Genomic DNA, 13,758 nt, shown 5'->3' on the forward strand with positions numbered 1-13,758 from the left:
GTGAAAAAAATACAAAGATTCAAGCTGGGGACATGTTGGCTTCTTAAGAGGGATTTTAAGATTGTAGATCTTTGTCTCTTCCCAGCAGCTCTCTGAATATGACCCCAGTTTCCTCATGTTAAAATAAGGGCCTTGCATAGTCTGGCTGGCTCTGCAGGTCTAAGGCTCCCGTGTCCAGGATCTGCCTATTTTTAGCCCAAGGCATCTTAGGGAGGAGACCAGAATTCCAAATGAGGTTCAAATTTGCAGCAACACTAGTGGCCCAGGTACACAGTCTCAGAAAAAGACTCCAAAATGACTTAAAATTAACACATCATACCAAACTTTTTGTTTTATAAGTGAGAAAACTTAATTAAGGAGAAATTTCATGTTTTCTTCCAATTAACCTACTTATCTTTCAAAATTCAGTTCTGAGCTGGAGGTACACAGCTCAGTGGCAGAATGCGTGCCTAGTCAGTGGGAGGTCCTGGGTTCCATGCCCAGCACTGCAGAGAGGAAGAAGAGGAAGAGGAAGAGGGAAGGAAGAGGAGGACGGGGGAAAAGAGAGGACCTGAGAGGAGAGACTGATTTAATTTAGCCATTCACCCAGAAGATACAGCTGACCACTCCCTACTGTCATCAACACCAAATATTCACTGTGTGTCAGTTATCTGCCAGTCTCTGTTCTAAGCACTTAGGATTCATGGTGCACAGTGGAGACAAAAATCCTTGCTCTCAAGTGGCTTATATTCTAGGTGGGGGGGAGGGCCGGGGGCACTGCACTGTAAATGTAATAAGTAAATCCTGCTGTATGTGGCAGGGAGCCAGGACTAGAGGGAGACAGAAAAGGACCATGGGGATCAGGAACACCAAGAGTGGGAATGGCTGAGTTTGTGAGTGACTTATTTAGTTAGTTAGTTAGTTTTGAGTTTGAGTTTTTACCTAGTCTGATAGCTTCATAAAGAGGTGAAAGTTGATTAAAAAAAAAAAAACTTATAGGAGATGGGGAAACGAGCCAGGGAGTATCCAGAAGAAGAAGAACGGCAGGGTCCCACCCTGTGAACATTCTCCACCAGTTCAGGTCACAGTGAGCAGGGGCTTGAGAGCTAAGGCTAGGGAAGCTGGTCACACAGAGCCCTCGGGGCCACCACAGAGGCTTTTACACTCCAGGGTTTGAGTAGAGCAGTGACATGATCCAACTTCTTCCCTGCAGGCCCACCTGCTCTGGTTGCTGTGTGGGGAATAGAACATGGAGGCCAGGCCAGGAAGAGAAGCTCTGAAAGCCGGTGGGGGCTGTTGCAGCCCCTCAGGGAAGAGGCCAGGACTGCTTGGACCCAGGGCGGTAGCGGAGGTCGGCTCTGTCCTGAAAACACAACAGGGTGAGCTAAGAGATGAGATGACACTAATGGGAAACATGAGTAAAGTGTTTCCTTGAGTTTTGTGAGCAAACAAATCAAACCCGAGGACAGGGCTGTGGGAACTCCTGATTTATACCTGTCGGAAGTATAAGTGACAACCTACCACTTGAAACTGGCAATTTGAAGGGGGCGGGGTGTGGTCAGAGTCTTGTGATTCTGAGCTCTCAACTTGTAGTATCTGACACTATTTCCAGATAGAATTGGAGGACATTCAACTGCTGATGTTCACTGCAGAACTGGTTGGTGTGTGGGGCTTCTCCCACATCTGATGTCTGAAGTACTGAGCGTCTGCATAAGAGGTAGTTGGTACTGAAAGCCAGAGTGGGAAAGTGTTTTCCCCACACTGTGTAACACATTGCTGCAAACTTTGCAACTTAAAACAATGCACCCTTATTCTCTCACACTTTCCATGGGCCAGGAGTCTTTAGCTAGGTCCTCTGTTGAAAGTTTCACAAGGCTGCAACTAAGGTGCCAGGCTGTGTTTTCATGTGGAGGCCCCAGTGAGGAAAATGTGCTTCCAAGCTCATTCAGGTTGCAGACAGTTGGTTTATTTGTGGTTGTAGGATAAGGGATCTAGCTGTTAGCTTGGAGCACCCCGCCATTCCCAGGGGTCACTCACAGTTCTTTGATGTCAACTCCTTCAACACTTCCACCCTCTTCATCAAGCTGTAAAGAAAGTCTTCAATGTAATATAAAGCAATCATAGGTGACACCGTATCACCTTTGCTTTATTCTATTAGTTAGAAGCAAGTCTCTGGATCTGCACACTTAAGTGCCTGAACACCAGGAAGTGGGACACCCAGGATCACAGTGACCTGTATCATTAGAAGTGTGTGTGCCCCTCATCTCAACAATTCTGTCTCCTGTTAGCTCTGGCATAGCATGGCTAGTGTGATAAAAGAACTTCATTTTCTTTTTAAATTTTTTTTTTTTTTGGTTGTTGACAGACCTTTATTTTATTTATTTTTTATGCAGTGCTTAGAATCAAACCCTGTGCCTCACACATGCTGGGCAAGAGCGCTTCCACTGGGCCCCAGCCCCAGCCCCAGCCCTAAGAACTTCATTTTCAATTTAAAGAAATCTAATGACCAATTTAATTTAAAAACCCATAGTAAACTCAGTTTCAGGGAAAAAGAAATTTGTGTAAGTAAATGAGCCTTCTTTTTCAACTGTAAATTTTATAAAACTAGATACAGATCAAATATCTCCACTGAAAACTCAGTGTTTAAAAAGTATGATTGATGTTAATTGTAAAGATATACACCAAGTTTCAAAGACAATACAAAAACCAGAAATCTCTTAAATAATTTCCAAACTGATGTTGAAATGATAAGATATATTATTAAAAACAATTTTATCTGCTTGTACTTATTTTTGAAAGAAACGAGTTACCAGAGGATTTTAAGTTGCACACGTGGTTCAAATTCTATTGCTGAGCAAAAATAAAGAGGTGCTGAGCTTACCCTTGGCAAGACACCAATGTCAGCTAATAGTGCAAGGAAACATCTGATTAATGATAGATGGAACACTGTGGAGGGCTCAGAGGGGTGCAGACGGGCTCTCCAAGCACTGGGAAGGTCTCTGGAGAAGGCCGACCTGTTGCTGACACACCCTGCAGGACGCCCCGCGCAAGCCGCTGCTCCGCTGGCTCTTCGCCGGGTGCCCGCTGTGAACGCGGCGTTGCTTGACCCTCGCGCAGCGCCGTAGGCCGCGGTGCACGCCGGGCGGCCGCGATGGCGGACGTGTCCGAGAGGACGCTGCAGGTGTCAGTGCTGGTGGCTTTCGCCTCCGGAGTGCTCGTCGGCTGGCAGGCGAACCGGCTAAGGAGGCGCTACCTGGACTGGAGGAAGCGGAGGCTGCAGGACAAGCTGGCGACGACGCAGAAGAAGCTGGACCTGGCCTGAGTGGCCGCCAAGCGATGCGCGCGCGCGCCCGGCTCCTTCGCCCTCCTGCCCGGCTCCTTCGCCCTCCCGCCCGCGGGGCCGGCCCTTCCCCAGCGTCGGTGAGCTGATGGAACGCGGGGCTTGGGTCCGCAGTAGTCTGGGGCCGCCGGGAGGGACTTGCTCCCCTCCCCGGAGACCAGGAGGAGGAACTTTGCTGAGTAGTAGCGCTTGGGTGTAATAGTTGAGCTCCCTTTGGGGGTTTGGTGGCACTGACTTGCCTTGTGCAGGGTCACCGCACCCTGACATCATTAAAAGTGAAAGATCCCGGAAAGAACGACAAGGCAAAAAGGAAAGGCCATGGGAACCACAGAGATGCCTCTTGCATCTGCTCCCCCTCCGTGCATCCCCGTGGCTCCCGGGGACCTCTTTGCATTAACGTTTTGTAAACTCCAGTCAGAAAACTCAGGTTGTGGGAAGTTGGTGAAGAGGAAAGAGCAGTGGTCTGGAAATCAGAATCCTTGCATTTAGTCCAGACTTTCTCATCAGAGCTATTTGTCATAGATTTTCAGGACCTCTGTTTTCTTGTAACAGCAGATCTTTTTTTTTTTTTTTTTTTTTTAAAGAGAGAGTGAGAGAGGAGAGACAGTGAGAGAGAGAGAGAGAGAGAATTTTTAATATTTATTTTTTTTTTAGTTCTCGGCGGACACAACATCTTTGTTGGTATGTGGTGCTGAGGATCGAACCCGGGCCGCACGCATGCCAGGCGAGCGCGCTACCGCTTGAGCCACATCCCCAGCCCATAACAGCAGATCTTAATAATTCAAGTTACCAGAGGATTTTAAGTTACACACACGTGGTTCAAATTCTATTGCTGAGCAAAAATAAATAGGTGCTGAGCTTACCCTTGGCAAGACACCAATGTCAGCTAAAGGTAAAAGGAACTATTCCTTTAGGTTCCTGGTGGACCTAAAGCTACAGCATAATTATTTGAAGTTAAAGAGTGTATTACTAACCTTTTCTTTTTTTTTCTGTTTCCAACAGCTTGCTGAAGATGGATGTAGAATACCGGAAAGAAATAAGTTCTTGCACTTTATGAATCTATTTTTAAAATAAAAAAAATTTAAGCATCTTTGAGCCTTTTTTTTCCTTTAAGGGAAAGGGATCTTTTGCCTGCTGTTAAGTTTGCTGTATCAAGAGATTCTGGATTCTTAAGCTTATGCATGAGCAGTTTTCAACAAGTAACTTCTTTCCTATGGAATCTATGCGGGGTCGTTGGTACAGCCACAAGGCAGAGTTCACCAGGGAACCATTATGGGTCCTTTTGTTGGACCAGGAAAGCAAGGATCTGTGTACACATAACTGAGGTAAGGATGATGTATGTAAGACCTTTGCACTTCAGAGAGTGACAGTGTACCAAGTACAGAGTAGACATTTCTATTGGCAGAAGTCTCCTGTATGTCTCATTATGGAATATACATGTGAACAAGAAATGTTATCGAAAAGAGCTTGGTGATAAATTCTGTAAATCAGGAGTGAGTGACTAGGTCCACGGTTACTTTTTATTTGCAGGTGATGCTTTCTAGCACACCACCCTTGCTCATTCTTATAAAGATGACTTTTGTGTCTCAGCTCCACAGCAACATAAGGAAATTTAGAAAAGGTGTTCCTACAGAAAATCTATTAAAGTTACACGACTTCCAACTTTGTTCTTTTTCATTCTGTGAATGCAGTACATAAGGACCCAAAGGATGGTTCTTAGAGCTTCATCCTGTCGGCTCCAGTTAGCTGAAGCTTTCTAGTTACCATCTTTCATTGAGGCTCAGAGTTAAAGCTCTTTGAGACACAGTAGGTTTCTTGAGGTACATGTTGCCCTCCAACTACTGGAATGTTCCTGGTTAAGTATCTGGGTTCTGGCAAGTTCTGCCTCTGTATCTGTTCCTGTACCCTGTTCCTGGTGGACCTGGTCTTTCCAGGTTCTTTCCTCATTGCTTGCATGCAGCGCCCTGGTGTACTCAGCCCCCTCTCCTGTCCCATATCTGGGCATCCCTGCCTATGGGTTTGTGCTGCTCATTCCCAAGTCCCTTTGTTTCCCATGGATCTTCTCCCATTCTGTGCCACTCCTAATCTCATTTTCTGTGCCTATTATCTCTTTATGCTCTATGCACATGTGTCCCCATCTCTGTAGTGGGGAATCCCCCTTGATATTCTGTCACCTTTTTCTTACCTTTACTCAAATAAGTTTTTCTCCCCTGAAATGCTTTCTCACATAGAGGCAGTACCCTTTGCTATGTGAACCAAAACTGGAAACAGGAGGTTGGGAGCCAGGAGTCACAACAGTAGATATCCTGGATATGACATAGTGCTGACTTGAAATAAATACCCCACCCCCACTTGCCATGCCATTTAATCACAACATCTACTTGTCTTGGTTGACTCACTCTTCTATCTTGTCTTCCTTTCTGCCCCATATGGGCTTCTCAGACCACCTACTACATTCCACATTGCTTTAGCTAAACCCTGGATCTTCTCTTCAACAGACTTGGACCTCATTTCATACTTGGCTTTGATCTCAGCAGGTGAACCCTCCATGTTTAGGGCAGCTAACATCAGTAAAAGTGCCAACTCAAGACCACTGGTTATCCTATCCTCCAGTTCACCTTGTCAGTCATCCTGGGCTTCCTGATCACATTAGACTCCATCCCCACTTACACATTTACCCCTCAACACTGTTGTTGCCACCAAACTTACCAGAGGAAGACACTTCACCTTTCTTATGTGGCCTACCGTAAGTGGGTTCTATTGTATATCCTTCTGGTGTCCCAGTAATGTTTCTTCCCAGTGTATATCTCATTCCTGGAGATTGCTCTCCATCACATGAGAAGATAAAGGCCATGAGGTGGGAATTCCCTTAGCTCTCAATGATCTGACTAGAGCAGTGGTTTTCAACAGGGCCGTCCATTACGATCATCTAAAGAACCTTCCCAATACGAATCCCTGAAATTTTGCTGCATGTAGTTGGTCTGGGCATTAGAATTTTAAAGCTCCCCAGGTAACTCTAATGCTCAGCAGAGGCTGAGACCCGGTGGTTCAGGCTCTGTTGCATGACCTTTCCTTTACTGTTGGGGACCGCAAATCAAGTCAAGATGGCGCCTGGCAGTTTGCCAGGAGGAGTGATTTGTGAGGCAACGCCACCGAGCTATTAAGATGATGGGAATTCCTTATTGGCTGATTGCTGTATCTGGATGATGCTAACGGAGTCAAGCTGTGTGTAATCAGTTAGGTATATATACCGCTGTTGTCCCGCAATAAAGCAGTTCCCGTTTCAACCTTCAAATTGCTTGTCACCTCCCGGTTATTTTGCCCAGCCAGACTGCAGCACTTTCCTTGGAAAGCAGATGTAGGGGCCCCTTCATAGGCTATCTCCTTTCTGGTCTCAGTTGTATCTACCCTGGCCTTCAATCTTTCCCAGCTTTCCCTTAGTCACAAGAACAGATCTTGACTTAAAATTCCTTTTAGTTGACCCACTTGAGAATGAACATACTACAACTAAGTACAGCATCTTACAAACATAAGGTTGACACAAGAATTCTGTACACAGTATAATTCCATTATTTGTCCAAAAGGAAGCAAAACAAGTTTGTAGTGTTTACTTTTGGTGGTGGTGGGGGGGATAAGGGTGGGTAAGAACTAGGAGAGGAAGAACTGTTAGGGTGCATGTAATGTTTCTTAATCTGGGTGCCATTACATGGGGCATACAGTGAAGATTCAGGAAGCTGCATGCTTTCATTTTGCACTTTTTTTTTTTTTTTCTGTGTACTGGGGATTGAACTCGGGTGCTTTACCACCAAGTATGTCTCTAGTTCTTTTTAATTTTTTATTTGAGATAGGGTCTTGCTAAGTTGCTGAAGCTGGCATCTAACCTGTGATCCTCCCAGTTCTCTCCCAAGTTGCAAGCAATACAGGCAGTACTTGGCTTTATGGACTTTTCTATCATTTTTGAAGAAAGAAGTATATAATAAAAATGTGACTGTTTGGCCTGACCTGTGCAATCAACTTATGTACAGTTCTGAAGAACACACATTTATATTAATGTGGTCCATCATTTGGGAGGTTAGCTGGGTCTGTCATTCTTGGTCAAGTACAATGTTGCCATAGTGGAGTTTGGGGATTGGATTTACAGAATTCAGCCCAGCTTGGGGAATTATTATTACCAGCTTCCTAAGAGTGCCTGCAAACTGGGGATCAAGGTGAGGATGCATTATTTGCTCACAGACTTGCTTGGAACAGAATCACCATCCTCCCAGAATTCAGATGGACGACGTGCAAAATCAGAATGGAGAGAAACTACAGCCATATCCCAGAAGACAAATAACTAAAAAGTGACTTTGAAAGCAACAGTATGCGCCAAAATCATGCACCCGGTGAAGGCTACACTGGACAGTTCTTGTAGTTATGAAAGTGTTAAAAGGCTCAAATCGCATCTTAAGATTTGCTCAGTGAGACTGGCGTGAGTCAACAGCATAAAACAGCACCTCAACCCGAGGTAATAACGATACGCTGTGGCACGTGTAGTTTCCACACCCAGGGCTTCGCTAGTAGGCAACCAGGGCGGGCATGCTACCGCTCTGGCCTTCTTCCCGCCAGCAGTCGACAAGTGGGCGGGGCTGGAGGGCGGGCGCACCGTGGCGTCATCTTCCGGCGCCGCCTTGGTCTCCCTGGCAACCAGCGCGCGCCGGGCGCCCAGGCCGAGAAGATGCTGCCACGCCGGCCGCGGGATCCGCTGCAGGCGGTGCGGCGCCGCAGTCAGGAGCTGAAGCAGCAGGTACGGTGGGGCCGGGCGCACCCCGGGGTGGGCGAGGGGGCGCGGGGCGCCGCGGCGCTTTCCTGCCAGCGACCCCACTCCCTGGGAGCCGGCGTCCGACCCAAACGCTCCGCACCCGCGACCTCCCTGCGCCAAACCCCGCTCCAGCCCGCGCTAAACCGCGCTCCAGCCCGCGCTGCGCCCGGTCCGGCCACCCACGGAACCTCCCGACCGTCCACGACAGACCGCGTCCCCCGCCCTGACGGCCCCCAGCCGCCGGGTCTGCAGCCCAGGGCTGCGCTGGAGCTGTCCTACCCGCGCCCGCCCCGCGCTCTGCGGGGTCCCTGTCCCTGGAGCCACCGCTCTTGGGGCTCAAGCCTCAGGAAGAGTCCTACTGTGTCAGGACTGCAGGACCTGGAGGGCGAGCAGGGACGTTAACTAGAGGACACACAAGTGATGTCAGCATGAAAGTTAACTTCAAAGATAAACCAGTGGCAAAGGAGATGAACTCTCCCAAAGACTGTGAAAATGGCCACTCTCAGTCTTGGGAGAGGCGTGGCCGGCCTGGCACCTAGACTCGCTGCTCCAGGGTGTCAGGTTCAGCTTTCTGGAAAGCACTGCGAGGAGGTGTAGCCCATGTGCATGCGCCCAGGCTGGGTAGTGGAGTTCCAGAAACCTGCCCTATGTAATAATGAAACGTTGGGACAGAGATTGATAGATAGTAAAAGTACTGGTCTCATTGTTGCTTAATAGAAAAAATGATACACTTTAATGAGAAGTAATAGGGGAATGAATAACTTTTGATGGGATTTAATAATACTATTACTAAACTTTTGTTAAATGTTAATGTGTTAGGGAAAATATTTGTGATCAAATGGCAAGTTAACAAAAACAAAACGGAATAAAAGGTATCTTAATGACGTTTTTCTATATATAGTACATGAAAAAGATATAAAAGAAAACATGCTGAAATGGTATCTCTGTGGTGGAATGCTGGGAGTAGTGATTTTTCTCATTTTTAAGTACACCGAATGCCTATGTCTTTTTTTTTTTTTTCGTACTGAGATTGAACCCAGGTGTGCCCTATCACTGAGCCACATCCCAGCTCTTTTATTATTTATTTGTTTTTGTGGTACTGGGGATAAGTCTGGGGCCTTGTGCATGCTAGGCATGTAAGTGCTCCACCACTGAGCTACATCCCTAGCCCTTTTTATTTTTTATTGTGACACAGAGTCTGGCTAAATTGTTGAGGCTGGCCTTGAACTTGTGATCCTCCTGCCTTAGCCTCCACAGTAGCTGGGATTATAGGTGTGTGCCATTTCATCCCAGGTCTATTACCTTTTTTTTTTTTTTTTTTTTTTTTTAGGTCTATTACCTTTTGAGAAAAAAAAAGTAAATAGCAATTAATAGGTTCATTTTTTTTAGTTTCTTTATCAGTTTGCTAATTTTATTTTGGAAAAAGGATCTATTGCCAAGATTTTTACTCTAAATAAAATTATTTTATATCAGTTAAAAATAAGCCAGGCACAGTGATGCAAGCCTGTAATCCCAGCAGCTCTGGAGGCTGAGGCAGGAGGACGGTGAATTCAAAGCCAGCCTCAACAAAAATGAGGTGCTGTACAACTCAGTGAGACTGTTTCTAAATGAAATACAAAATACTGCTGGGGTCATGTGCCCCTGAGTTCAATCCCTGGTACCTAAAAAGAATTTTAAAAAATAAATTTTAAAATGTACCAAAGAATTTGGCACATAAATATTTAAGTGACTTTGTATTGGAATCACAGTGGTACAGCAAAAGCAAAGTTGTCTCCTGGTAGAAATGAAAAATAAAACTTGATGAAGTATTGACTTACTTACTGGTAACTTACTGTGGTTCTGCACTTAATTTTAAATTTAGTGGGACATTAAGAGAACCAGGAAATTTTTCAAAAGTAAACTATAAAAGCAGTTAGTAAAGCAAAAATAAAAGATGATTACAAAATTATTCAACTTGGAGACAAATTGATTCAGGAACCACTTGATACCTTGAATATCTGGAAAGGACGTTTTAATAGTATTAGCTCATTCTTTCTTGTATCCACAAAAGAGACCTGAAAAGAAAGTGGACGGGACTGCGATGTGGCTCAAGTGCTAATGTGCTCACCTGGCATGCGCTGGGGGCGCTGGGTTCGATCCTCAGCACCACATAAAAATAAAATAAAGATGTTTCCACCGAAAACTAAAAAATAAATATTAAAAATTTTTCTCTCTCTCTCTCAAAAAAAAAAAAAAGAAAGTGGAATAAATTTCCAGCATGGTATCCATGGGACAAGGAATCAGCTTCCTATTTGGGTCACTGAGTGTATGAATTTTGTAAATAACTCAGGTGGATGCCAAATAATAAGGACAGAGGAGAGAAGCTAGTGGAATTTACTTTTTTATCTACTTTATCTTTTCCTCATAATCTGCAGAAAAGGAACCAAAGAAAGGTGTGCCTTTTTGGAGGGGTACATTGACAAAGATGCAAGTAGTCTTTAGTAACACAGGAAGTCAGGACAAAGTCATGTAACATTCGATGCAATGAATACTATTTGGTAATAAGGAATAAACTTATGATACAACAGTGTGGAAGCATAACATTACATGGTTCATGTAGATAAGAGTTCATACTGTACAAGTTCATTTATGTAAAAGTTCAAGAGCAGGCAAAATTTAGGGTGGAAAAAAATCAAGACAAGTTTGTCTCAGGAGGAATGGGATGGAATTTACTAGAAAGGACAGTGGAGTTCTTCTATGAGGTTTCAGTTATAAACACACATGTTTGTCAAAATGCAGCAGATATACCTTTTAGGTTTGTGCATGTCTTTGTATGTTTTACATCAAATATTCAGCTCTCTTAGTGGTACCTATAGCACATTATTTAGGGGGCAGTGTATTGGTGACTGCGGTTGACTTCAAAATGCATAAAAATAAAGTGGGTTGATGGATAGAAAGACCAAATAAGTAGGGTAAAATGTGAACAGTAGAATCTAGGTGGTGGCATATAGGTATTTGCTCTAAAATTCTTTCGACTTTATTGTATGCCTAAAAGTGTTTATTTCATAAGGGGAGAAAAGTAAATTTTTATTTCCTAAGACAATAGACATAACTGAAATGTAAGAATCATAACTTAATATGATGTTTTAAACTGTCTCCGTTTTCCATAGGTTGATAGTCTGCTTTCTGAGAGCCGATTGAAAGAAGCTCTAGAACCTAATAAAAGTCGAGATATTTACCAAAGGTAAAGTATGCTCAATTATTAGGTTTTCTCGGGACTATACCTATATCTCAATGAGTTGAGATATACTTATATCTCTTTCCCTTCCTTTCTTGCTTTTTCTTTTTATTTATCTATGTTTCACCCAAAAGATAAAATAATAATGGTAGATAATATTGAGGTAACAGTGAATAAGATTTTCTAAAATGTACTTTTAAATATTTCCTATCATTATCTATATCTACCTGGTCTTAATTTGAAATGATAAGATCAAATAAAGAATAGTAAATATTAAAAAGCACCCTTCATTTATTTTATACCCTGTATGTGCCGGGCATTATAGTCTGTACTCCTCAAACTTTTTCTTAAATTTTTTCAATAATACCATAGGTACTTATTAACATAAATAAGAAAATCAAGGCTCACAGCAGTTAGTTAATGCATCTAGCATTACTTGGCTTTAAGACACTAAAGTTGGGAGCCTATGAAAATGTTTTAAGGTGGCTAAGAAATGCAGAATTCCTTGAAGCAAGGGAGGGCACTTGAGAATCTCAGAGGGGCAGGGTTTAGTCCATTACAACCAAATGGAAGGATTGCAGGGTGATGTCATGAAGGTCTAGAAGGAACCAGCTACACCTAGTGGTTGTGGGCTTGTTGCTATTGTGCAGCAACTAAAATCTGCTCAGAATGCACAGTGGTGGCTCACGCAGAATTACCCTAGGCCCTTGGCTCATGTAGCCCAGAAATGATCAGAAATCTTGCTAGAAGCAATTTGTCTTTGCTTGGGATAATGACCTTTAATTTTCTTGAAAAGATACTGTGTTCTCTATATGAGTAAGTAGTTTCTGGTTTAAATCCCTGGGAAATTTTAACATTAAATAGACATAACGAACTAAACTGAACTAGACTGCTAACACTTTTGCATTAAGTTCAGAACATCATTAAGTAAATCTGCATATTTGGGGGGTATTTGAAGAGTCTATAGCATTCAGAAGAACATGAGAAGGGGCACCAGGAGATAAATAGTAAATACTTAAGTAATAAGACCATGGGGAAGAAAAGAGCATGAGATTCATTCTATTAACTTAAATTATTTATTAGAAGTATTTGGAAAAGTGTTACTTAAGCCAGGAATTCAAAGTGCCTTAAGGCAAAGTAAAATATAAATAATTTTTAAAATTGTCAAATGGAATTTAATTTACCAATATTGGCAGGATTGATTGTTTAAGGAATTATTTCAAATTAAATTAATTAATAATAGTGAAGAAAATAATAAAGGTAATCGTGCTTGCTTTGCTAGATTTAAAAACAAAATAATGTATACAGACTATATTTGAAGCCTTGGGGAAAGCTAAGTTTTAATTTTCTTTAAAAAAATATTAAGCGTTGGGGCTGGGGATGTGGCTCAAGGGGTAGGGTGCTTGCCTGGCGTGCGCGGTGTGCTGGGTTCGATCCTCAGCACCACATAAAAATAAAATAAAGATGTTGTGTCCACCAAAAACTAAAAAACAAATATTAAAAATTCATTCTCTCTCTCTCTCTCTCTCTAAATAAAAAATATTAAGTGTTTATGGGGAGAAGAGTTTGAACCCAGGCCCCTTTGCCACATGGTTACATCCCTCGTCCTTTTTATTTTTTTCTTCTGAGAAAAGGTCTTGTTAAGTTGCCCTGGCTGGCCTCAGACTTTCAATCCTCCTCCTCAGCCTCTAGAGTTGCTGGGATTGTAGATGTGTGACACCTCACCTGGCAATAATAAGTATTTTTAAGCCATAGTTAGCTTGTGAATAAAATGATCCCTTCACAGTCCCTTAAAAATTCACACTGATGTTTGCAAGTCTGAAAATGTCATTTTGCCCTTATGTTTGATTAATAGTTAGCTGTTCATAGAATTTAAAATAATTGCTACTAAAAATTTTGAAGGCATTTTTGAGTTTTCTTTGCATGCAGTGATGCTGGTAAGTCCAATTATGGTTCCTTAATAATTAGCCTGTTGACTTTTCAGCCTTGGTGTTTTGAAATTTTAGCACAATATATCTTGGCGTTGTTTTTATCTGTTTAGCACCAAGTGGATAGTTTCACTTTGAAAACTCATATATTTCTCATGAGCTCTGGGAAATTTTATTTTACTAAAGATCACTTCTTTACTTCCATTTATCTATTTTTTCTGAAACATCTTTGAGTCGGGTATTGAATATCTTGGATAGATTGTCTAGGTTTCTAAACCTCTCATGAATACTTTTGTTGCTTGTCTTTTTCTTATGCCTTGGAGATTCTCTTGACTTTTTTTTTCTCCTAAATGGAATTGTAATTGAGGATTGGGTAACAAATACTGACTGTGTTTTGTGTAGCAGCCACAATTAAGTCCATCAGACATTCCAAATAAAACACTAACAAAAATTTTTATAACTTCTATGAATGTTTTATGTTACTGATCATGTTGTT

General features: G+C 42.8%; 2 protein-coding genes and 1 long non-coding RNA gene across 7 annotated transcripts in view; 2 read left to right on the forward strand and 1 right to left on the reverse strand.

The window, feature by feature from the left end:
* Positions 1-299: 299 nt before the first annotated feature.
* LOC144369205 (uncharacterized) lies at positions 300-3,001 on the reverse strand. Its single transcript, XR_013428684.1, has 3 exons — positions 2,861-3,001; positions 1,501-2,063; positions 300-1,342 (listed from the first exon to the last, which is right to left on the reverse strand). It is a non-coding gene; the product is annotated as an uncharacterized LOC144369205 (long non-coding RNA).
* Positions 3,002-3,085: 84 nt separating this feature from the next.
* On the forward strand, positions 3,086-4,409 carry LOC110597447 (mitoregulin). The gene is made up of 2 exons (XM_040273870.2): positions 3,086-3,399; positions 4,322-4,409. The coding sequence occupies exon 1, from the start codon at positions 3,131-3,133 to the stop codon at positions 3,299-3,301; it is 171 nt and encodes a 56-aa protein (XP_040129804.1). The 5' UTR covers positions 3,086-3,130; the 3' UTR covers positions 3,302-3,399; positions 4,322-4,409.
* A 3,556-nt stretch (positions 4,410-7,965) lies between these two features.
* The window catches only part of Nphp1 (nephrocystin 1), a 47,456-nt gene continuing 41,663 nt past the window's right edge, over positions 7,966-13,758 (forward strand). For all 5 annotated transcript variants that reach the window (XR_013428685.1, XM_078028389.1, XM_078028390.1 and 2 more), the window contains exons 1-2: positions 7,966-8,102; positions 11,267-11,340. Coding sequence is in view for 4 of the 5 variants with exons in the window: in XM_078028389.1 (XP_077884515.1) it covers positions 8,034-8,102; positions 11,267-11,340 (143 nt within the window). In the remaining variant the exon portion in view is untranslated. The remainder of the gene's footprint in view (positions 8,103-11,266; positions 11,341-13,758) is intronic.

This window comes from Ictidomys tridecemlineatus, chromosome 12, assembly GCF_052094955.1.
Source record: "Ictidomys tridecemlineatus isolate mIctTri1 chromosome 12, mIctTri1.hap1, whole genome shotgun sequence".
Lineage (NCBI taxonomy): Eukaryota > Metazoa > Chordata > Mammalia > Rodentia > Sciuridae > Ictidomys > Ictidomys tridecemlineatus.